This window comes from Physeter macrocephalus, chromosome 4, assembly GCF_002837175.3.
Source record: "Physeter macrocephalus isolate SW-GA chromosome 4, ASM283717v5, whole genome shotgun sequence".
NCBI classification, from domain to species: Eukaryota; Metazoa; Chordata; class Mammalia; order Artiodactyla; family Physeteridae; genus Physeter; species Physeter macrocephalus.
In genome coordinates this window covers 31324414-31348993 of record NC_041217.1, presented here as the reverse complement: position 1 = coordinate 31348993, position 24580 = coordinate 31324414, and the positions used below count along the sequence as shown (strand labels likewise).

The window sequence follows — 24580 nt, the reverse complement described above, 5'->3', positions numbered from 1 at the left end:
CCCGGCCCAGGGCACGAACCCGCGTCCCCTGCATTGGCAGGCGGACGCGCAACCACCGCACCACCAGGGAAGCCCCAATTTTTATTCTTTAATGTACTAAAAAAAAATTTTTTTTTTTCTTGAAACTTCCTCTTTGGCTCATTGATTATTCAGAAATACCTTGTTTAGTTTCCAAGTGTTTGGAGCTTTTTCTCTTTTTGTTATTGATTTCTAGTTTGATTCCACTGTGTTCAGAGAATATACTTTATGATTTCAGGTCTTTTAAATTTGTGGGGGTTTGTTTTATGGCCTAGTATATGGTCTATCTTGGTATATGTTTCATAGGCACTTGGAAAAAAATGTATATTCTGTTGTTGGATGGAATGTTCTAAAAGTGTCATTAGCTTCTGTTGGTTAATGTTCTTTGTGAATTCCTCTGTATCTTTGCTGATTTCTTGTCTAGTTGCTCTAGCAATTGTTGAGAGAGGGATATTGAAGTCTCCCATAATTGTTGATTTGTCTATTTCTCCTTTCAGTTCTATCAGTTTTTTTTTTTTTTTTTTTTGCGGTACGCGGGCCTCTCACTGTTGTGGCCTCTCCCATTGTGGAGCACAGGCTCCGGACACGCAGGCTCAGCGGCTATGGCTCATGGGCCTAGCCACTCCACGGCATATGGGATCTTCCCGGACCGGGGCACGAACCCATGTCTCCTGCATCGGCAGGCGGATTCTCAACCACTGCGCCACCAGGAAAGCCCAGTTCTATCAGTTTTTGCTTCACTTATTTTGCAGTTCTGTAGTTTGGTCCATACACATTTAGGATTGCTATGTCTTCTTGGTGGATTGACCCTTATCATTATGCAATATCCCTCAGTGTCTCTGGTAATTTTTTTTATTCTGAAGTCTACTTAATCTGGTAGTAATATAGCCCCTCTAGCTTTCCTTTGGTTTATGTTTCATGATGTATTTCTTTCTGTCTTTTTGCTTTCAGCCTATCTATGCTATTAAATTAAAAAGTATGACCTAACTATAAATTAAAAAATAGGCCTAATGTGAGTTTTGTGTGGACAGCGTACAGTTGGGTCATATTTTTTAATCCACTCTTTTAAAACACTATTCCCTTTTAGAAACACTATCTGTGTTTTAATTAGTATATTTAGATCACTGATATTCAATGTAATTATTGATATGTCATGGCTTAAGTCTTCCATCTTATTTTTTATTTCTTTCATTTTTCATTTCTCTTGTTTCATTTTTCCTGCCTTCCTGTAAGTTACTTGAACATTTCTTGAGAATTCCCTTTTGAATTATCGATAGTGTTTTTGAGTGTATTTCTTGGTAGAGCTTTTATAATGATTGTTCTAGATAAGGTATATATACATACAATTTATCACAGTTTATTGGTGTTGTCATTCTATCAGCGCCAATAATTTATCGAAAATTTACTTCTCTTTTTGTCCTTATACCCTCCCACATTTATAGTATAATTTTCTTCAGTGTTTTCTCTACATACATTTAGAACCACATCAGACAGTGTTATAATTTTTGCTTTACTTGTCAAACATAATTTAGAAAACTGAAGAAGAGATGGAAAGCCTATTGTATATATGTTTATTGTTCATTAACTTATTGTTCCTTCCTTCATGATTCTTTCCATATTTCCTTCTTTCATTATTTCCTTTCTGTTTAGAGAACATCCTTTAACCATTCTTTTAGTGTAGTTACAAATCCTCTAAATTTTCTTTTGTCTGGGAATGTTTTGATTTCCTCTTCATTCTTGGAAGATATTTCTGCAGGGTATAGGATTCTAAAGGTTAACAGTTTTTTTCTTTCAGCACTGCCTTGTTTTTCCTTGGGCCCCAAAGTCTCTTTTTAATCTTCTTTCTTCTCTTTTTTCAGAGCTTTTTTATGTTTGTTTTAATGTAATGTGCAAGGTTTTAGATTATTCTTGGTGGGAGGTATAGGGAAGTGTTCATCTCTTCCATCTACCTGGAAGTGGTAGTCCAGGTTCATTTTTAGAATTCTTCTAGTGCAATGCTTTGAACAGAGAAATTCTTGATAACTATGGGTTAGATGTATGAAGGAACATGACCTCCCTTGATCCATATATTTATTCTCTTTGTGCAGTCTGGGTTTGTAATTTGGTTTTCTAAGTTAGAAAGACTTGGATTCAAACCCTGGCTCTACTACATCCCAATTGTGTTGCTTTGGAGCTATTTAATTAACTTCTGAACTTCAGTGTCCTAATCAATAAAATGGTGTTAATAATAATGCCTTTGTCATAGGATTGCTGTAAAGTTTGTGATAATTTTTAAAAAATATTTATTTATTTTATTTATTTATTTTCCTTGTTTTTTCTTGCTGAATCAGGTGTTAGTTGCAGCACACAGGGTCTTTGTTGAGGCATGTGGGATCTTTTCGTGATGGCGTGTGTTCTGCTCGGGTTTCTCTCTCGTTGTGGTGCGCAGGCTTCTCTCTAGTTGTGGTGTGCGGGTTTTCTCTCTCTAGTTGTGGTGTGTGGGCTCCAGGGCATGTGGGCTCTGTAGTTTGCGGCACGTGGGCTTAGTTGCCCCACGGCATGTGGGATCTTAGTTCCCCAACCAGGGATTGAACCCGCGTCCCCTGCATTGGAAGGCAGATTCTTTACCACTGGACCACCAGGGAAGTCCCTGTGATAATTTTTATAAAGGTTTTAGCATACAGTGCCTGGCACATGGTGAACTTATAATAATAGTTGTTATTATATCAGTTAAGTTCCTTGTCCTTTAAGCTCATTTTCAGTTGCATTTCTGCCAAGTCACGCCTTCTCATATAGGAGAATTATACTTATCCTTTTACATTTTGTCTTGTTGGTTTTGTGTGACAAGGTCACCAAATCCTTGTACTGACTAGCATATTTGATGAAGTCTGTTCTTACCAGAACATGAATTAGAATTTTTGACTAGGACAGTGCTGAGAACATAGCTCTGGCTTTCTTTCTATTGGAGACTTCCCTCCAGGTTCTTAAGACTCACTTGTTCAATGCTTTTTGTATTCCATTTTTTTCCTGTAAACTACAAACCCACCTAACTGAAAATTCAGTCCACCTTTCTCCATCTTGTCTCTAAAGATAATACGACCTTGTCCAATATGTTGCTGAAATCAGATTATGCTTTGTTTATGCTATTCCCTGATGTACCATTAGAACTACCTATTAAATAAAATGGAGCTAATTTAGCCAAAATCAATACCATGTGCTTTAGTGAACATACACTGTTTCTCATATGCTTCTTTTCCAAGTATGTACAAACCGTGTGGGATGCAAGGTTTGAACTCATGTAGAAACAGAGTGCTGGGGCTGGCAGCAAAGCTAGACTTCAGCACCTGTATTTTACAGCTAAAAACTCATTGGCCCAGAGCACTGAGTCTCCAGGGTCATATGCTGTATATTTTTAAAGGACTTGAGCTCTGGACCCTTTTTTAGAGTATTATGGAGCATTCATGACACCTAGTGGCCAGGTACTTGCACATGGATTGTGCATCATAAATATCAGCATAAAAAATAATCTAAATAAAATATAGATTACTCCTAAAGGCTCTTTTTTAAGATACTCTTTCTAATAAGAAAGAATTGATTGATTCTGAGATCCTGTAGTGAAATATGTTGCAGTTTGAGGGAGTGCCAGCAGAGGGTGCCAAGGGTTCATTCATCTACTCTGCCATGCATGTTTTTTTTTTTCCCCTGAAAATTGTCAGAATTTTATTTTATTTTTTATATTTATTTATTTATTTGGTTGCAGTGGGTCTTAGTTGTGGCAGGTGGGCTCCTTAGTTGCGGCTCAGGGGCTCCTTAGTTGTGGCTCACCAGCTCCTTAGTTGCAGCACACAGGCTCCTTCGTTGTGGCATGCATGTGGGATCTCGTTTCCTGACCAGGGATTGAACCTGGGTGCCCTGCATTGGGAGGGCAGAGTCTTAACCACTGTGCCACTGGGCAAGTCCCTGTCAAAATTTTAGACCATCATTTAGGCAATGATTTTTGTCTGAGTTGTTTACTGCTATATCCCCAGTGCCTAGCATGGTGCTAGACATATTTGTTGAGTTCATATTTATTATCATTAGAAATAATTTCTTTCATACTTTTCCTTAGGGATTTAAAAATTCAAGAACAATAAGGTTAATGACAAAGGTGTCTTAATGTTCAAAGCAGTGGATTAATTTGAACTACTGCTCAATATTTTATTTTTTGAATCCGGTATTTTAAAGTTATGATATTTGCAAAATCAGACCAGCTTTATCTTTTCATCTTTGGTTAGTTAATAGTTGGTGTCTGGTCTTCCAGGAAAGTCTTACATAATGTTTTCTTTTCCTCTGCATTCTCTGTTAAATTTCTAATAGTTCTAATAGTTCTAAATGGGACTATAATGAGTCTCAGAGAAATACATTAGTGGAGAGATTTGCCAAATTGGGGCACATTTCTTTTGGAGCAGGAATTCTCCCCCACTAATGTGAGTTGTTCTTATTCTTTCCTGGGAAGTTAGAGTTGCTTTGTAGGGCAGTTCAAGGATTTGAACACCACAGGGAAGCATCAGAGGAATGGGTTTTAACACTTGAAGATTTAATTTTAGAAGAGCATCCTAAATTTTGATGTAGTTCATGTTTTAAAAATTATTTTAGAGATAACTGGCTATGCATAAAAAAGAATGAAATAATGCCATTTGCAGCCACATAGATGGACCTAGAGCTTATCATACTAATCGAAGTAAGTCAGACAGTGAAAGACAAATATCACCTGATACCACTTATATGTGGAATCTAAAAAATGATACAAATAAGCCTGCTTACAAAACAGAAACAGACTCACAAACACAGAAAACAAATTTATGGTTACTAAAGGGGAGAGTGGGGGGGGGATAAATTGGGAATTTGGGATTAACAGATACACACTACTATAAGTAAAATAGGTAAACAGTAAGGACCTACTGTAAGGCACAGGGAACTATATTCAATATCTTGTAATAACCTATAACGGAAAAGAATCTGGGAAAGAACATATATGTATGTATGTGTAACCGAATCACTTTGCTGTACACCTGAAACTAACACAACATTGTAAATCAACTATACTTCAATTAAAAACAAAGATAACTGACTATGTAAAAAGGCAAATGCATATTCTTCGTGTTGCCTTTGGCAGCTTGGTTAAAACCCATTGTGATATTCTTTGGAGTGCTGTGAACCTCCAGACATTTAAAATGGCATAGTGGGAGCACTGTGGAAAGATGCATATTAATATTTCATTTTCCCACAAAATCTGTTGTGCTTGAAAAACACTATCATAGGATAATGGGTACCCTCTGGTTATTTTATAGCCTCTAAATTACACAGGTCAACATCACTGCCTTTTAACCTCTCATTCCCGTGCAACAAAACATTAGGTGAATCATTATTCAGACATGCTGATTTCTTTTTTCATGGCACAAGTTATGAAGTATTTATTTAAATGGTCTAATGCTTTACATCCTTGCTAATATTTCCCAAATATAAATTTTATGTGTGCTAAAATAATTGTAGTGGTTTTGGTACTTGACTAATTGTTTTAAACCCAACTTTTTATGAAATAAAAATGTCAAAACACTATGCTAAACTTGAACCAGATCATGGGGCTAATTTTTCTAAAATTCAAAATGTTTGCTTCTTTCCAAGAATAATTTTGTTTTGTATTGAATGTCTTAATTTGTTGTTAGTGTATTGCTTTGGAACAAAAACTGAAAAAATTGACTGAAGATTTGAGTTGTCAGCGTCAAAATGCAGAAAGTGCCAGATGTTCTCTGGAACAGAAAATCAAGGAAAAAGAAAAAGAGTTCCAAGAGGTAAGGTAAATGGATTCATGAGGCGTTTGTCCAGAAGGCTCTTGTCGGCATTTCCTAGTTTGATCATTTGAAAAGAGGAGTGTCTGTCACTATTTGGGATGTTCCACTAGAGGGGAAATGCTTTGTGCGGAAAAGGCACTATATTTTCCTTCACACTTTTCCATCTTTTAGTTTTTGACTGGAGAAGGGGCGTTCTTTTTTATGTTCTTTTTTATCCACATTTTCTGATTTGTTTGAAATTTGACACCAAGTAGGAAAGGATTGTATTTCTTATTTCAAACACTCTGTGTTGTAAAGGAAATTGTATTACATTCACCAGGTGTTTTTAAAGGCTGTGAGTTGGCAAATACATTAGGAAGGTAATTGATGGGGAGGGGAAAGAAGTTGGCAGACAAATTAGGGCTGAAGATGCCCTTGCATAAGGCTTGGTATCAGTTTCGGGTGAGTTAGCTTTGAAATGGGTCTATAGTCTTTCAATGAGAGTGACTGGAAATGTTAACCTGGTGTCCCTGTGTGATTATCCAAGTTAATTGGTGGCATCTCCTTCCTGTCATTCTCAATGGTCAGTGGCATAAGCTGTTTGACATTTTAAACTCCATTTTTGAGTGTGCTGATTTCTCAGCCGAGTCGTGACCGGCTACAGCTCGGCTCTACTCTTTTGCCCCTGGATACTTCAGAACAGAGGTGATTCATTTAAGTCGGGGATGAGGCGGGAACAGGCCAGTTTCCATGTGTTCTCCTGGCGGACTCCTTCCTCTTCCGCTCAGAGACCCGGGTCTGATGCCCGGGACCCGTGCTAAGGCTGCTATATCAATCATCAGGTAGTCGCAGACCGGCTCCCATAATCTTCTGCTCTTACAGAAGAGCATTGCCTGGAGGAAGAATGGGTCTCGCCCTAGGATCTCCCTTGTTAACCAGCATCAGTTTGATGCTTTTGTCTTTTGCTTTTTAGGAGCTCTCCCGTCAACAGCGTGCCTTCCAAACCCTGGACCAAGAGTTCACTCAGATGAAAGCCAAGCTCACCCAGGAGCTACAGCAAGCCAAGAACATGCACAACATCCTCCAGGCTGAACTGGATAAAGTAGGGTGCTAACTGATTTCTCCTTCCTCCGTAACCTCCCCACCCCCTTTTTAATACATGTCATTTCTATATCACAGCGGACATATGATACCTTTAAAGAAAGAAAAAAAAAGCTCTATCCTCACTTTCCTTACTTTTGAAAGTGGAGAGCAAACTGAACCTTTCTGGGTCTGGGTTTTCTTGTTTAGAGAAGGAGGGCAGTGAGTGAGGATCTCCAATCTGAAGGTCTGTGGGTGTCTCTGATATTCCAGTGGTTCTTGGTCATGCCACCAGCTGGGAGCTATCCCAAGTATTTATGCTTCCAAATAGTCAAAGCACTGAACATTATAATTTGCTTATTTAACACTCCCTGCACAAATGATCTCATCTGCTTTTATGGCTTTCTGTATCATCCATGTGATGATGACACCCATGTTTATATCTCCAGGCTGGATGTCTGGTCTGAACTTCAGACTTGTGGGTGTGCATCTGATATTTCCAGTCACACGTGTAATAGGCATCTCACACTTAAAACATGTTATTAATGGAACTCCAACTTTTTTCAGACTTGTTCTCTGCTTAGTCTTCCTTGTCCCAGTAAATAGCAATTCCATTCTTCACATCGCTCAGGCTAAAACCTCAATGTCATCTTCAACTCCTCTTTTCCTCTCAACACCTCAAAGTAATCCATTAAAACTCTGCTGGCTCTGCCTTTATTTATTCACACACACACACACACACACACACACACGTGTGTGCATGTGTATTTGTGTATATCTGTGCATATGTATATTTGCATGCATGTGTATACGTGTGTATTATATGAATAGTATAAACTTTTTTGTGTGTTAAACAAAATCTATATAGAACAAATGTACAACAATAAATTACTATAAGGCATGCCTCTCTTGTGACCATTATATATGTCAGAGGATAGAATCTTGTTGGCTACCCCAGAAACCCTTCACGTGCCACATACCTCCCTGCTAAGAATAAACCTGACTTCTCTGTCTGTCTTTATGTTTTACACTGGATCTGACTGCTTTCACCATCTCCAGCTCTATACGTGGTCTAAGACACATCGTCTCTCACCTGGGTTTCTGTACCAGCATCCTGACTGGTCTCCCTTCTTCCACCCTTCCCCCTCACAGTGTGTTTTCAATCAGCAGCCAGACTGAGTCTTTTGAAGTGTAGGTCAGATCATGTCACTCCTCTGCTCAGAAGTCTGCAGTTACTCCCCATTTCTCAGAGTAAGAGTCGGGTCCTTCCAAATGTATGCAGGAGCCTAGGCGGCCTTCCCACCACCTTACCCGCTCACGCCATCTCCCACTCTCCCCCTGCTTACCTGTCCACGTGGCCTCCTCGCCATGGGGGGACACACCCAGCAAGTGGCAGCTTTGGGCTTTGCTCTTGGGGGTGCTCCATCCCCAGACAGATCTGTAGGGTGTGAGCCTTCACTTTCTGAAGCCTTCTGTTCCAGTGTCACCTTATGAATGACATCTTCCTGTGGTCACTACATAGACCCTTGCCCTCAAGTACTTTCTGTTTCCTTACCTTGCTTTATTTTTCTCCATAAGGTCTATCACCTGACATATAATAGAGTTATTTGTTTATTTAAATATTATCTTCTGGGGCTTCCCTGGTGGTGCAGTGGTTAAGAATCCGCCTGCCAATACAGGGGACATGGGTTCGAGCCCTGGTCCCGGGAAGACCTCACATGCCGTGGAGCAACTAAGCCCGTGCGTCACAACTACTGAGCCTGCACTCTAGACCCCACGAGCCACAACTACTGAGTCCACGTGCTACAACTACTGAAGCCCATGCACCTAGAGCCCGTGCTCCACGACAAGAGAAGCCACTGCAATGAGAAGCCTACGCACTGCGACGAAGAGTAGCCCCCGCTCACCGCAACTAAAAAGAAAGCCCGCACGCAGCAACGAAAACCCAATGCAGCCAAAAATAAATAAATTAAAAAAGATATTATCTTCCTTCCATCACTCAGATCTTTCCATGAGGACAGAGTCTCGTCTGTTTAGTTTCCTGCTCTATCTGCAGTGCGGAAGCACTAAATATCCAGAACTTTATACTGTCAGCAGAAGCAATGTGGTCATTCATTCTTTTCTTCTTTTTTTTTTTTTTTTTTTTGGCCACACCCTGAGGCTTGTGGGATTTTAGTTCCCCAACCAGGGATTGAACGTGGGCCCTCAGCAGTGAAAGCACAGAGTCCTAACTGCTGGACCGCCAGGGAATTCCCAATTCATTCTTTTCTTGACTTCACCCATTTTCCCTGAGAGGGTGACACATTTTAGAGTTTTATGCTGACTATGTCAGGTATTCCCCTGTTTTCAGAGTTATACTTATTTTCTTAGTGTTTGTTTCTTTATTTTCTAAAAGTGAGGATTTACCAATTAGGTTGTCTCATTATATGAAAAATACAGGTTAATTCCCAAATGTAAGATATAGCAGCGTAGGACATGTTGATTTCTAGTAGCAGAGGAGCTGGGGATGGGGGAATGCAGGTGAAATGTGGACAGCCAACATTTATTGACATCTCTTACATGCAAGGGATTATCTGAAGTTCTAATAGTCATTCCTTTATCTATCCATCTGTCCAAGTTTGGAAAAAAGAAAAAAAATCTTCCTGTGCCAGGATAAATTGTTATGCACTATTTATTAGATGTCCTCCAAGACTTTTTAAAAAATACATTTGCAAATGTATAATTTTTTTTTTGGTTTTAACTTTTGTTTAGAAGGGAACATTCTGTTGGTCGTGTCTGAGCCTTGTTTTTTTCAGATATTTTGTAGTTTATTTAGTCATTCCCCTACTGATGGGTATTTAGGTTCATGTAGCACCATTGGTAGTATCATTGGGCAGGTAAAGGTGTGTGTTGCTGGTGCTTCTGTAGGACAGCTTCCTACATGTGACATTGATGGCCTTGAGGGCGTATGTGTTCTCACGTGCGATAAGTACTTCCAAATTGCCCTCCAGAAAATTCGTAGCAGTTCACCTGACACCAGCTGTAAGAGGCCTGTTTCCTCCCATCCTCCTAATAGGAGATAGTCCAGGTTTTAAAAATTTTGCCAACTAAGGAGTGAAAAATGTTATCTGATCATTGTTTTAATTCACACTTTAAAAATATATATATTTATTTATTTGGCTGCCTCGGGTCTTTATTGCGGTGTGAGGGCTCTTCGTTGTGGCTCACGGGCTTCTCTCTAGTTGTGGAGTGTGGGTTTTCTTTTCTCTAGTTGTGGCGCGTGGGCTTCAGAGCACGTAGGCTCTGTGGTTTGTGGCACGTGGGCTCTAGCTGAGAGGCGCGAGCTCAGTAGTTGCGGCGGCGCATGGACTTAGTTGCCCCGCGGCATGTGGGATCTTAGTTCCCTGACCTGGGATTGAACCCGCATCCTCTGCATTGTTAGGCGGATTCTTTACCACTGGACCACCAGGGAAGTCCCAATTCACACTTTCTTGATTACCATTGAGGTTATTTCTTTCAGAAGGTGATTTGCCATTTGTATCTTTTGTATAACATTTCTGTTTCTGTCCTTTGCTCTTTTTTTAAATGGGCTTGCCTCTTTGTATATTGAATCATAGATATGCTTTATGTGTTGTATTTTGGAAATATCGTTTTTATTCTGTTGTATTTTTTGCAAATGTGTTCTCCCAGTTTGTTTTCTCAACTTTTGTTATTTCTTATCTCATTTTTTAAAATTTAGTTTATTACTATTTAGTCGTTTTATTTTTTGTGGTTAATTGTTTTCCTTGTGGCTTCCTCCCCAAACCCAGCCTTTTTCATCAACATATGCTGCTGCCAAGTAATGTCACAGGTTGACATGATGGTATTTTAAGTTCAACTTCTAGGGCCTTATTAAGCTGTGACGTATAGTGTGTCTCAACCAAAATAGACGGCATCAATTCTTATATTCCATGACTTTTTTTTTTTTTGTGGTATGCGGCTCTCCTTCCGCCATGGCCTCTCCCGCTGCGGAGCACAGGCTCCGGATGCGCAGGCCCAGCGGCCATGGCTCACGGGCCCAGCCGCTCCGCGGCACGTGGGATCCTCCCAGACCGGGGCGCGAACCCGGTTCCCCTGCATCGGCAGGCGGACGCGCAACCACCGCGCCACCAGGGAAGCCCCCCTCCATGACCTTTTTATTCTTTAAGAATAAATAGTTATGTAAAAAGTAAAGAAAATAAAAGTGAAGCTTTGCTTTGTTTTCTATTTGTAGGTCACATCTGTAAAGCACCAGATAGAAAAAAAATTGGAGGAGTTTAAGGAAAAGTTCAGTAGAACTGAACAGACCTTACAGGCGAGTCAGACCAAGGAAAATGAGCTGAGGAGAAGCAGTGAGGTAAGTGAGGGGTAGAGAAGAGTATTTAACTTCTGTACAGGAGGAAGTGGGAGGGTCAAAGAATTTCTATACCATTTTCTAGTCGTTTATTGTAGCTACATTTTTGTTTTTAATTTGCCAGAAGTATATATTACAAAGTGTTTTGTATATAATCTATGATATAGAACATGTGGTGTTTTTTTTTTCACTTTCTATTCTGATATAACTTACTAATATGCATCTAGCAATTATAGGAAAGCATGACTTATATTAAGACCATGTACTACTCTTTTGTTTTTTTTTTTAAGATTGTTTTAGACCACCTGTGAGGTGGAAGGATGGAAGAAAGCAAGGGATTTTCTAAATGGAAAGAAACAAAACTGGTAATGGGAGGTATAATTTAAATCCCTTCTCCAAGGGTTGGCTTTTGCATCATCAAATATTAAAAACCTTGTGCAAAGTGATAGACTTAAATATAAAATTTTTTACAGATAAAGAGTTTCTAGATTTAATATTTTTATAAAAACATCAAGTAATTGTAAATTGTATTACTCTGGCTTCAGCAGTCAACATTAACTTTCATGTTGAGTGTGTGCAGGCATGGGTGATGGTGTCTTTGCTGGGTTTTTTTTTTTTTTTTTTTTTTTTTTTTTTTGGCCACGCCGCATGGTATACGGGATCTTGGTTCCCTCACCAGGTATCGAACCCGCGCCTCCTGCAGTGGAAGCACGGAGTCTTAACCACTTGATCACCAGGGAATTCCCGTGACAGTGTCTTTGGAGAATCATGGTAGTGATACAAAATGGTGGATGAGGTTTCCCCATGGCACGGAGTATAGGGCGTACCCTGATGTTGCTTCTACCGAAAGGATTTTATCTGTACTTACTTACTTTATTTATTTATTTTTGGCTGTGTTGGGTCTTCGTTGCTGCGCACGGGCCTTCTCTAGTTGTGGCGAGTGGGGGCTACTCTTCATCGCGTTGCTCAGGCTTCTCATTGTGGTGGCTTCTTTTGTTGTGGAGCATGGGCTCTAGGCACACGGGCTTTGGTAGTTGTGGCACATGGGCTCAGTAGTTGTGGCTTGTGGGCTCTAGAGCGCAGACTCAGGAGTTGTGGCACACGGGCTTAGTTGTTCCGCAGCATGTGGGATCTTCCCGGACCGGGGCTCGAACCCATGTCCCCTGCACTGGCAGGCGGATTCTTAACCACTGCGCCAACAAGGAGGTCCCCGTACTTACTTTGATTTGCTTCTCTCTGAATATATTTAGTTGCTCGGAGTTTATTTATTTATTTATTTTGTGGTATGCAGGCCTCTCTCTGCTGTGGCCCCTCCCGTTGCAGAGCACAGGCTCCGGACGCGCAGGCTCAGCGGCCATGGCTCACGGGCCCAGCCGCTCCGCGGCATGTGGGATCCTCCCAGACTGGGGCGCGAACCCGGTTCCCCTGCATCGGCACGTGGACGCGCAACCACTGCGCCACCAGGGAAGCCCTCGGAGTTTATTTTAAAGGGCTTAATTAGGAACCATTTAGGGACAGTTAACAGACTGAAACAATATGAATAGAGTCATAAATCTGCATTGTAGTTTTATGAAAAAGCACAGAACAGTAGAGGTTTCTTTTCCAACAAATGTCACAGGAAAGAATTTGTTTTCACTAATCTTTTAACTATTTTGCAATTACTTTTTAGATTGTACGGTTTGTTTGTTTGTTTGTTTGTTTTTTTAAGTTCTCTGTAAAGAACAGTGATTTATCCAGGTGAGGCAAGTCTAAATATATTTATCCCCTCAGCTTCAAGCCGTGTATTATAATTATAAAATCAGAACGTCTGTCAGTAGCAAAGAAGAGGTTGTTAAAGCAGCTATAGCCTCAGAGGGGTAATACTGCTGGAGAGAGGAGGCCACAGCCCCAGAAACCCAAGTGGAAGAAAACTTCATATCAGATGATGGTTTCATCAGCAAACGTTTTTAAATGAAAGCGTTTGTTTCAGCAAAACAAATGTTCGCCTTTTGGCCAGTGGGGACCAACCAACAGATGCTTCTGCTAACATTTCCACAGGCAGACTGGCACCGAACTCTTGACTCTGTGAGCTTCCCTTTCAGCCAGGAACTCTCCCGCGACTCCACTGGCTGCCTGGTGGAAACATTTTGTAAAATCGATCGACTAGTTAAGAGGGTCCAAACACTTTGCAAACGGTTTGCTTGGCCAAGGCTCCATAGTGGGCTGGACATTTCTTGCAGGTGTTTCTGAAGACTCATGCATCCCTGCGGGGCCTGATTTGTCAGCTGTGGAGCTGTCCACCATGAACTCTAGCTAAATGCCCGTCATGTTGCACTTAATATTTCATTGATTTCTGTGTCCAGTGAGGGCAGTCATTGGAGGTGCGTAGCTCAGGGCCAGGGAATTCATTTAGTATTTGTCTTTAACGTACGTTTTTGTGTGTGTGCCTTCTTTTGAGGATGATATCAAGAATTCAAAGGGTTTAGCTGGCTCTTGCAGTTTGAATTGGGATTGAAATCAGAAAAGCAATTTACCCAGTTAGACTGGTGGTATAACTTCGAGGTAAAATTTTGGTGGCTTTAAAGTGAGCAAGAGGGCTTCCCTGGTAGCGCAGAGGTTCAGAATCTGCCTGCCAATGCAGGGGACATGGGTTCGAGCCCCCGTCCGGGAAGATCCCACATGCCGTGGAGCAAATAAGCCTGTGTGCCACAACTACTGAGCCTGCACTCTAGAGCCTGTGAGCCATAACTACTGAAGCCCATGCGCCTAGAGCCCGCTCGCTGCAACTGGAGAGAGCCTGCGTGCAGCAACAAAGACCCAACGCAGCCAAAAATAAATAAAAATAAAATAAATTTATAAAGTGAGCAAGATCTGAAATTGCATCACTTTTCTGCCACCTCCCTGCTGTGTGGCCTTGGGACAATGATTACCATTTCTGAGTCTGACTTTCCTCATCTGCATATGGGGACTAATACTAACCCTCCCTTTTCGGAGCTGCATTAATGATTAACTTAAATATTGTATGTCAAATGTTTAGACCCGTGCCCAGCACATAAGGGCTCTTTGGTCTTCACAACTGTTGTAACTTTTTGATGCTACCACTGTTTGCTGTCACCCATAGGCACAGAAAGGATGGGCAAAGGAAAGGGCATTTGAGATTTTTCACATATAAAATTACAGCCTATTCTAGTCTTATTGCACTGAGTATCTTTCTGTGTCTAATTATAAGTACAAAGAAGTTGAGCACGCTTATAGGTTTTGGATGCCGAAAAAATGGGACAGTTGTACTGAAATTTTCCTTGTCCATGTTTAGCAAACTAATATGCTGCTCACAGTGAGAAATTATCAGTAGTGGAAATGTGATTTAATGGCCCGATCAAGGGTAAAGTTAGCATTTAGTATCAAAGTGAATGGAAGGTTTAGATAAGCTGCTCATCCAGCATCCAGTGCCAACCCCATAGCATTGGGGTTAGGCAATCGTATACCATCATTTGACAGTCAAGACGAGGGAACACTTGTTTGGGGACCTTCCCGAGCGTGGGGACCTGTATTACAACGGGGTCCGCTAAGGGGCCTTGTCTGGCAGGCAAGAATGATGAGGTGGAAGGGGAAAAACATCCTTCGCATCCATCCCTGGTTCACCATATAGACTTCGCCCAGCAGGGGACGTATTAAGCTTCGTTCATGGATGGGATCACGAAATGCCACACAGTAACTGAAATTTGTTTTGTCTGGTCCTAGGAAATGATCCTTCCCTGGCTCCTCTTAAACCAAAGTTGATCTGGGTGGAATTGCTCGCTAAGCTCTAAGACTGGCTTGTGGTTATACGGTTTTTTGTTGTGTTTTTCCAGACTAGTGCCCAACTCTGCAAATCATTTGAGGTTGCAAGAGATGCCTAGGAGAATATATCCTTGTATGCTTAACGAATCATTGGCAATGAGCCACCCAGTCGAGTCTTAAGTGGCTGTAAGCTGTGCAGAAAACTAATTTTTGATGGGTAGCAGCCTACAGCTCCATTTTCAGGTGTTCATTTTCTAAATTCTGGCTTTTTAAAATTCTTGGGTTGGCTATAGCCATAGCAGGATAAGCCTGCTGGGTCCCAGGATTGGCTGAACATTTCTTCATTTGAAACAAGTATTTATGGAATTACTGCCAGAATAGACAAAGACTTGTTAATCTTTTCATTGATCTTAGTATTCATTTAAATGTCTCCAGTTATACACAGACATGGATAGAGATGAACAGACACTTAAACATAAGTTGCACCCTCCCTCCTGGGGTCCCTCCCCACCTCTTCTCCTCCTTTTCACCTTCCTTCCTCCTACTGGGATGCACCCAGCTTTGCATACAGTGTCTTGTCAGCTTTCTTGTCACGCCTCTAGATGTAGGTGCCATTTGATTTGATGTGTTTTTTTTAGGTTAAAAAATATAAGTTACAAAATAAAAATGCTAAGTCAACTCAGATGGTTACATTCTAGTTACTCTCTTATGTTGAGCTCATTTAGCTGATCTTAGCATTGATCACACACATCTAGCTGCTGTTAAATTTTAGGAAGAAACACTACTGATAATGCTCCATTACCCTTGTTAAAGTGTGTTAAGCTATTTTTCCTTTCACATCTGTGATCTCATTTGAGTGGTGATTATTTGGAGCCTGAAGAGCAAACAAGCAATTATAGATTCTCTAGTTGAATGATGCTAGTTTAAGTCAGTAACATCATTGCACTTTAGTGATCATTCTTTGCAGAATTTCACAATGACTGGTATGAACGTCAGTCTTGAGATGAGTTGGAGCGGGCTTTTAGTTCTGGTTGATCTCTTAATTTGATAGCTTGTCAGTTGAGCTCATGGAAAGGAGGTAGGATCAGGACAAAGGAGACAGAAACATAACTACAACGGACCCTGTCTTATTTTTTATTTTTATTTTTTTTGTGGTATGCGAGCCTCCCCCTGTTGCGGCCTCTCCCGTTGTGGAGCACAGGCTCCGGACGCGCAGGCCCAGCGGCCATGGCCCACGGGCCCAGCCGCTCCGCGGCACGTGGGATCCTCCCAGACCGGGGCGCGAACCCGGTTCCCCTGCATTGGCAGGCGGACGCGCAACCACTGCGCCACCAGGGAAGCCCGACCCTGTCTTATTTTGATGATGAAATGAACATATATACATGAACACAGCAGCTGCTAGCAAGTTTTCAAGTACTTTCTACCAGCCAGATTCTCCCTCTTCTTGAATTTGGCTTTGCTATGTTGGTACCCATCTGCTGGTAGTAACCAGACTGATAATTGAAGGCAGGCTTCCAGCACTGAATTGCCAGGGCCATCTGTTTTCCAACAGTGCAGTAGGGTTTTGGAGGATGGGTCTTAATTGTTTCTTTAAGATTCAAAAATTTCCCCTACTTTTCCGCTTTTCAGAGGGATATTTTTTAAGTGTGTGTGTGTGTGTTTTAAAGTCAGGCTTATGAATTAATGAATCCCCCCCCCGCCCCCCCAACCAAAGATGGGAGTTGCTTGATTCTGTCAGTTTGTAATGATATATGCCAATTTCCAGTGGTCCAGAGGGTGGCGTATAATATAGGTTGAAATACTTATCAGCTGTAATATCATTGAAGGTTGAACAGCAGGTTGAGAAATATGGATAAAGGATTTATAATATTTATTATGCAAGTCATGTGGTTAATAAGAAGCATTTTTATTCAGCATGCAAATATTTCTTCATTTTAAGACTCAGAAAAATAGGTCTCCCTAGAAAATAGAATGGGGCTGCATATGTGTCTCTGCTACTCTATGGCATGTCGATGCATGGGTCCCTCATTTAATCAGGTACCCAAAGGACCTTTTTTCACTGTGAAATCTCAGATTCCTCCACCTAGAATTAATTCTTCCATGCTCCAGCCCTCTGATTTCCCATAGGACACTTCATCTCTCTTGAGGATGTAGTGCATCTTGGTGTGTATTAAGTGATTGGTATTACATCTTCCCCCACTGGCGGGTACCTGGTCCTGGGGGCAGAGACTCTCTTAATTTGTAGCTGCATCTTTCATAATGCCCATTCCAACATCTTTACATTGCAGACTTTCTTAATAAACATTTATTAAAGGTAATTTTACTCATAAAGACATTCCCATAACAGTGAACCTTAAGATGGTTTTATAACGAAACATCAAAATTTGTCATGTGAATTTTTTGGTTCGATAGCACCTCAGAACTTTGCAAAGATATATTTGATCATTCAGGTGTGATGGGAACTTGGAGCATTTGTGTCTTTGGGGAGCTTGTAAATAGGGTTTTCCTTATGAACGAACACTTTCACAACCATAGTGACATCTAGAAAGTTCAAAAAATATATTTCTTGAAGTAAAAAGATTAACATCCGTTTTGGGTTTTGTGCTTTTGACTTCTATTTATAAAATCATTTTATTGAAGTAAAACTTTGTAACTTCATTGCTCAAAGTGAAAGTGTGATTCCTCCGCTAGTGAGATACACACACAGTCCCATTAGGGACCCTCACCAAGGCAGAAGTCCTAAGTTGCTTGAGCATCTGCTTGGGTGATAACTAACTAAACCTGTGCTTTAGGAAATGAAGAGGGAAAACAGCCTCCTTAAGGGTCAGTCTGAGCAAAGGGCCAGAGAAGTTTGCCACCTGGAGGAAGAACTGAAGAAGGCCAAGCAGCGTTTGAGTCAGAGCCAGAACTTTGCAGAAGAAATGAGGGGTGAGTAAATGTAGCGTTTTTGAGTTCTTTCTCTAGGCTAATGTTCCCATGAGGGAGGATGGATATCATTAGAAGCTTCTTTGAATTTTTCCATATCTTCTCCCAGAGAGATGCCTGCAGTTGATGTGGAAAAAGTTTTTGCTTTTCCACTTTTTTGTTTCCAGAGTGATAGTTGGACTTTTTTTTTTTTTTTATTGGAACACACTGAGTCCCCAGATGCCTGGTTTTCAGCACTTTGAAACCAGAAGGGTAAATATTTTCCACACAAAAGTAAATTGTCAGGGCTGTCTCTCGCCCCAGAGTGCTATTTTGTGTCTCAAGTGTGTTTGTTAGTTACATCCAGACGGCACATCTTCTCACCCATCACCATTTCCCTTATAATGGAAAATCCTATGTTAAATGCATGTTTTCCCAGCCCTTAGTGACCATTGTTTTGGGATGGCTTACTTGACTGAATGATTTTATTTCCTTACTCTCTGTATAGCCATAGAATGATGCTGTATACACCAAATGAATCCACTGTTCGTTTCACATTTATGTATATGTGCCTTGAGTCTTTACTTACATTTATGTTCTCCCCTGAGGTATTTGCACATCTTGGATTTCTTTTAACCTGACTTGTGGAATGGGTGTCACACTTCTCTGTGACTGTTTTCTTTTTTAAATTCCAGTCTCCCTAAGACAGCTTTCAATTTTTCCATGGCAGGAAGTAGAAATGTCAATCTTCAGCTTTTTTGAAAGAAAACTATAGGAAAAGAAAGGGTTAGGGCTTTTTTCAGTGTTGGTCAACAGTATCATTGTTTGAGGTCCTCACACGCGACGTGGACTGATATCCCCTGTGGCGCTATCTCCACCAGCCTTCCACTCTCAGTATGTAGACTGAGATTAGGGGGCTAAAAATAGGAATGATTTCTAGTTACATCTGAGTTTATAATACATGCTACCTTTTTCATCTACTATTGAGATTTCTCAACTTTTATTCTTCCTCAACATACTTGGGAAGCCTTCCCATCATTGTTGAATGAAAGCAGTGTGGTTATTCTCAACTAGGAGGGGCCAGTGGGCAGAGGGGAGTTTTTAGGCAGAGGACAGGTGGTAATGGAGTTTGTGACATCTTCCTGATGATTCTCATCTTCACAGGCACCACCTCACTGTGAGGGGCCGGGATGTGGGGGGATATTGCTTCTCAATGATACTCACACGTAGGCCTCGAGAGTTACTAATACATAGCACCATATACTATTAAGATATATATATATATATATTAGTTGAAGTATAGTTGATTTACATGTCAGTTTCAGGTGTACAGCACAGTGATTGTGTTTTATACACACACACACACACACACACACACACACACACATATCCTTTTTCAGACTTTTTCCCCTTATAAGTTATTACAAAATATTGAGTATAATTCCATGTAGCACTTTATACTCTAGTACTTATGCCTGATCCTATGGATTTTTTGGCTAAAATGGTGAAGAAGTTATTTACTTTTCTGAGAAATCTGGAATACTCCATAGTATTCCTGAGATATTTCCATTTTAGTGCTGCTCTAGTCACACTTTTCTCTCCTTGAATAAGTATTTCCAAAGGGCAAAAATATGCATATACATAAACACATACAAGGAAAAAGAATAAAAGAAAGTTTCATGTGCTTAGGAAAATAATCCCTTGGTATTTTATACAACAACACTTTCTTAAACTGCTGAGAAAGAAGATAAACAAATGTACTGCCATCCTGAAAAGGACCATTATCTCATTGTCTTTATATAAGCTTAGATAATTATCAGGTGATCTACTTTCAAGGAGGTATGCAGGCAATAATGCCAGTTTGTACAGGACTTGAGAAGCTGTTAGTTTGTTTGGATTTATTTTTTTAGAGTTTAGAATTCTTGTAGAATAAATATTTATTAAAATCATGACAACTTAAAAATATTTTTTTTAACAGCTAAGAATACTTCTCAGGAAACCATGTTAAGAGATCTTCAAGGAAAAATAAATCAGCAAGAGAATTCCTTGACTTTAGAGAAACTGAAGCTTGCCTTGGCTGATCTGGAAAAGCAGCGAGATTGCTCTCAAGACCTTTTGAAGAAAAGGGAACATCACATTGAACAACTGAATGAAAAGTTAAGCAAAACAGAGAGAGAGTCCGAAGCTTTATTGAGTGCTTTGGAATTAAAGAAGAAAGAATATGAAGAATTGAAAAAAGAGAAAACTCTGTTTTCTCGCTGGAAAAGTGAAAATGAACAACTTTTAAGTCAGATGGAATCAGAAAAGGAAAGCTTGCAGAGTAAAATTAATCACTTGGAAACCTGTCTTAAGACACAACAAATAAAAAGTCACGAATACAATGAGAGGGTAAGAACATTGGAGATGGAAAGAGAAAATCTAAATGTCGAGATCAGGAACCTTCACAATGTGATAGACAGCAAGACTGCAGAGGCAGAGACACAGAAGCAAGCTTATGGAGAACTACAACAGAAAGCCGAGTTCTCAGATCAGAAACATGAGAAGGAAATAGAAAATATGTGTTTGAAAATTTCTCAGCTTACCGGGCAAGTTGAAGATCTAGAAGATAAGCTTCAGTTACTGTCAAGTGAAATAATGGACAAAGACCAGCGTTACCAAGACTTGCATGCTGAATCTGAGAGCCTCAGGGATCTGCTAAAATCCAGATATTCCTCTGTGGTGACAAATGAGTCTCATCAGAGAAGTCTTTTGGCATTTGAACAGCAGTCTGCAGTGAATAATTCCTTTGCAAATATAATTGAAGAACAAGAAAGCGTGCCTTCAGAAAGGAGCGAATGCCATTTAGAAACAGACCAAAGTCCAAAAAGCTCATCCATATTACAAAACAGAGTCGTTTCTCTTGAATTTTCATTAGAGTCTCAAAAGCAGATGAACTCAGATCTGCAAAAGCAGTGTGAAGAGTTGGCGCAAATCAAAGGAGAAATAGAAGAAAATCTCATGAAAGCAGAACAGATGCATCAAAGTTTTGTGGCTGAAACAAGTCAAAGAATTAGTAAGTTACAAGAAGACACTTCTGTTCATCAGAATGTTGTTGTTGAAACTTTAGTTGCCTTGGAGAGCAAGGAAAGAGAGTTGCAACTTTTGAATGAAAAATTAGAAACTGAGCAGGCAGAGATTCAAGAATTAAAAAAGAGCAACCATTTACTTCAGGAATCTCTAAAGGAGCTACAACTTTTGTCTGAAACTCTGAGCTTGGAGAAAAAGGAAATGAGTTCCATCATTTCTCTTGATAAAGAGGACATTGAAGAGCTGACCCAAGAGAATGGGACTCTCAAGGAAATTAATGCAACCTTAACCCAAGAGAAGATGAACTTGCTCCAAAAAACTGAGAGTTTGTCAAACTGTATAGATGAAAGAGACAAAAGCATTTCAGAGTTATCTGACCAGTACAAACAAGAAAGATTTACTTTACTCCAAAGATGCGAAGAAACAGGAAATGCATTTCGGGATCTTAGTGAAAAATATAAAGCAGAGCAGGAAAAGAACTCTAAATTAGAATGCTTGCTGAATGAATGCACGAGTGTTTGTGAAGATAGAAAAAATGAATTGGGACAGCTAAAGGAAACATTTGCAAGGGAACACCAAGCATTTGTATCACAATTAGCATTAGCTGAAGAAAGAAACCAGAGTTTAATACGAGAGTTGGAGACAGTGCAGCAAGCCCTGAGATCGGAGATTCCAGATATCCAAAGCAATTCCAAGAGGGAGGCTGATGGTTTAAAGCAAGAAATCATGACTTTAAAGGAAGAACAAAGTAAGATGCAACAGGAAATTAATGCCTTATTACAAGAGAAGGAGCACCTGATGGAATTAATGAAGACGAAACATGAGCATCAGCATCTAGAATTGGAACCAATTCAAGACTCTGTGAAAGTAGCAGAGAGGAAGATAAATACATGTCACGTTCAACTTCTGATGGACCTTGAAGTTAAAGATACTTCTCTAGACAGTTATAATGCGCAACTGGCGCAAGTAGAAACTAAAGTGAGAAACATGGAATTAAAACTTCAGCAAAGTGAGAAGGAGGAGTACCTACAGCACGAATTACAAATTAGAGGAGAATTAGAAACTGGAGATGTGCAACAAGGCACTCAGTCACAAGATATTAGCGGCCTTGGAAACTCTGAAATAGATCCAGAGGAAAAATATATTTCGGTGCTTCACGAGTTGTCAACAAGTCAGCAGGACAATGCCCACCTGCAGTGCTCTCTACACACAGCAATGAACAAGCTGGACGAGTTAGAGAAGATGTGTGAGGCGTTGCAGATGGAAAAGCTTGAACTCCTATCTGAGCTGAACGACTCAAGATCAGAATGTGTCACAGCAACTAGCAAAATGGCAGAAGAGGTAGGGAAACTAGTAAATGAAGTTAAAATATTAAATGACGAAAATAGACTTCTCCAAGGTGAGTTCGTGAAAGAAACGCCAGAAAGTGAATTTGATGAACAGCAAGATGAGCAGACGTCTGTGTCCTCAAATCCTTTGGATGACAGTAATTCCTATGAGCACTTGACAGTGTCAAACAAAGAAGTTCACATGCACTTTGCTGAATTACAGGAGAAATTTTCATCTTTACAGAGTGAACACAAAATTTTACATGATCAGCACTGTCAGATGAGCTCTAAGATGTCAGAGCTACAGTCCTACATTGACACATTAAAGGCTGAAAATTCAGTCTTGTCCACGAGTCTGAGAAACTCTCAAGGTGACTTGGTAAAGGAGGTGATGCCAGGACCCGGGGAGAAGCATTTTCTGTCCTTGTCACTCTCTGGTGTGACTGACAGCCCTGGTAATGCAATAGAATCCTCTTTTTACAAAGATCTTTTAGACCATATGGGAGAAACATCTCTTTTGAATAATTTAGACAGGACTGTTTTGGCAAACCAGTCCAGCGTAGAGGAGGTCTCTTGCAGTAGTCTGGAGGGGGAGAATCTGACTGAGAAGGAAATCCCTTCTGCCCCGGTGAGGAGCGTTGAAGAACTTGGGACCGTCTGTCAGATGTACCTGCAGTCCTTCAAGAAGCTAGAAGAGAAAATTGAAAGTCAAGGGATTACGAAAAATAAGGAAATCGAAGAACTCGAACGGTTACTAAGTTCTTCAAGGGAAGAGCTTGACTGTCTCAGGAAGCAGTATTTGTCAGAAAATGAACAGTGGCAGCAGAAGCTGACAAGTGTGACAGCAGAGATGGAGTCCAAGTTGGCGGCAGAAAAGAAACACACGGAACACCTTACACTTGAGCTCGAAGTAGCGCGACTCCAGCTTCAAGGTCTAGACTTAAGCTCTCGGTCTCTGCTTGGCACTGACATAGAAGATGTAAGTATGTGGGGCTGACATGCTATTTCTCTAATCGAGTGCCTAGTAGGCATGCAATCAATGTTTGTTGAATTGAAATTGACATTAAATCTAAACTAAAATATTTTTAGGGTTCAAGGACATAAGAACAAAATATACCAAAGTTTTGAAAAAATAAACCAGAACTTTAGGAAAGTGAGTCAACTTTATTTGTAAAGTTGACTTCACTTTCCTACTCCTGGGGAGTAAATTTCTATCATGATTATCTTTAAACACTATTATATTGGACATTACTAAAGATGTGTTTTAAAGACTGCTGGAGAAAATCATGTTATAGAGTCAGAACATGTTCTTCAGGACGTCTGTGTGTTTTCACTCTTTGTGAGTTAATAAAGCACATTAAATATCAAATTGGAACTTAGGAATGGTAAGGTGATATGAATTTTAACCTCTCTTGCCTTTTTCAGACTGTTTTTAATGTTAGAGTTATAGTCATAACCTAAATATTGGAGTTTATTATGTATTTCTGAATACTTTTCTGACAATTTGCTTGGATACAAATTTGGATATCAAATCTCTGATTTGATATCAGTCATTCAAAGAGACATTTCTTTCTTTACAGAATATGAAATTGTTCAGTTACTTATACCTTTCTCTTTTCTAGTCTACCAGCTAAACTAGTAATGGCGTACAGACTATGAGACTCACTTAATTCCCTCCCTCTACCTCTGTAAGGTAGGGAGGGCAGGTGAGAGGTGACAGCAGTTGTAGTCAAAGTAGCAGATCCCTATTTTACAGAGAAGAGAAAGTGAGGTTCAAGCATGTGATTTATCCAAGAATATAGTAAGTGCTGGATCTGTGATTAAGTCCTTGGGCTGGGAATCTGGTCATGAAACCCTACTGCCTTCTCTTATCGAAGAATATCATAAATGCTGGAGATGGAAGCCGACCATTTAATGTGGAGTTGGTTAGCCTCTTATTTGATAATCCCAAAGAAAATTTCACATTTAGGTTACCTAGCATATTGCTAGCAAGAAAAAAATTTTGAAATGTAACTACATCACAATTTAGATGATCATGTAACTGACCCTGAAGGGTTTGTCTTCATGATAAATACCCAGAACCTTGCCCATCGAGAAAACACTTACTGAATGTTTGTTTAATTGTGTTGAATATTTGGATGGAGAGAGGTGAATTTGGTGGGAAGAATGCCCTTTGAAGAGATGTGTTTAGCAGAAGCAAGTAGCCAGTTTCTCAAAAATAATACTATAATTCAGCCTATTTATTCTATTTTGATTCTCCTTGAAAAATAAAGTGCCTTCTCATT

The 24580-nt window shown here is 40.2% G+C and overlaps 1 protein-coding gene across 3 annotated transcripts in view; it reads left to right on the top strand.

Moving 5' to 3' along the window:
• CENPF (centromere protein F) overlaps window positions 1–24580 on the top strand; it is a 61139-nt gene that overhangs the window by 17184 nt on the left and 19375 nt on the right. For all 3 annotated transcript variants that reach the window (XM_024133899.3, XM_024133901.3, XM_024133900.2), the window contains exons 8-12: window positions 5703–5828; window positions 6781–6909; window positions 11119–11241; window positions 17790–17925; window positions 19880–23274. In XM_024133899.3, coding sequence (XP_023989667.1) covers window positions 5703–5828; window positions 6781–6909; window positions 11119–11241; window positions 17790–17925; window positions 19880–23274 — 3909 coding nt within the window. The remainder of the gene's footprint in view (window positions 1–5702; window positions 5829–6780; window positions 6910–11118; window positions 11242–17789; window positions 17926–19879; window positions 23275–24580) is intronic.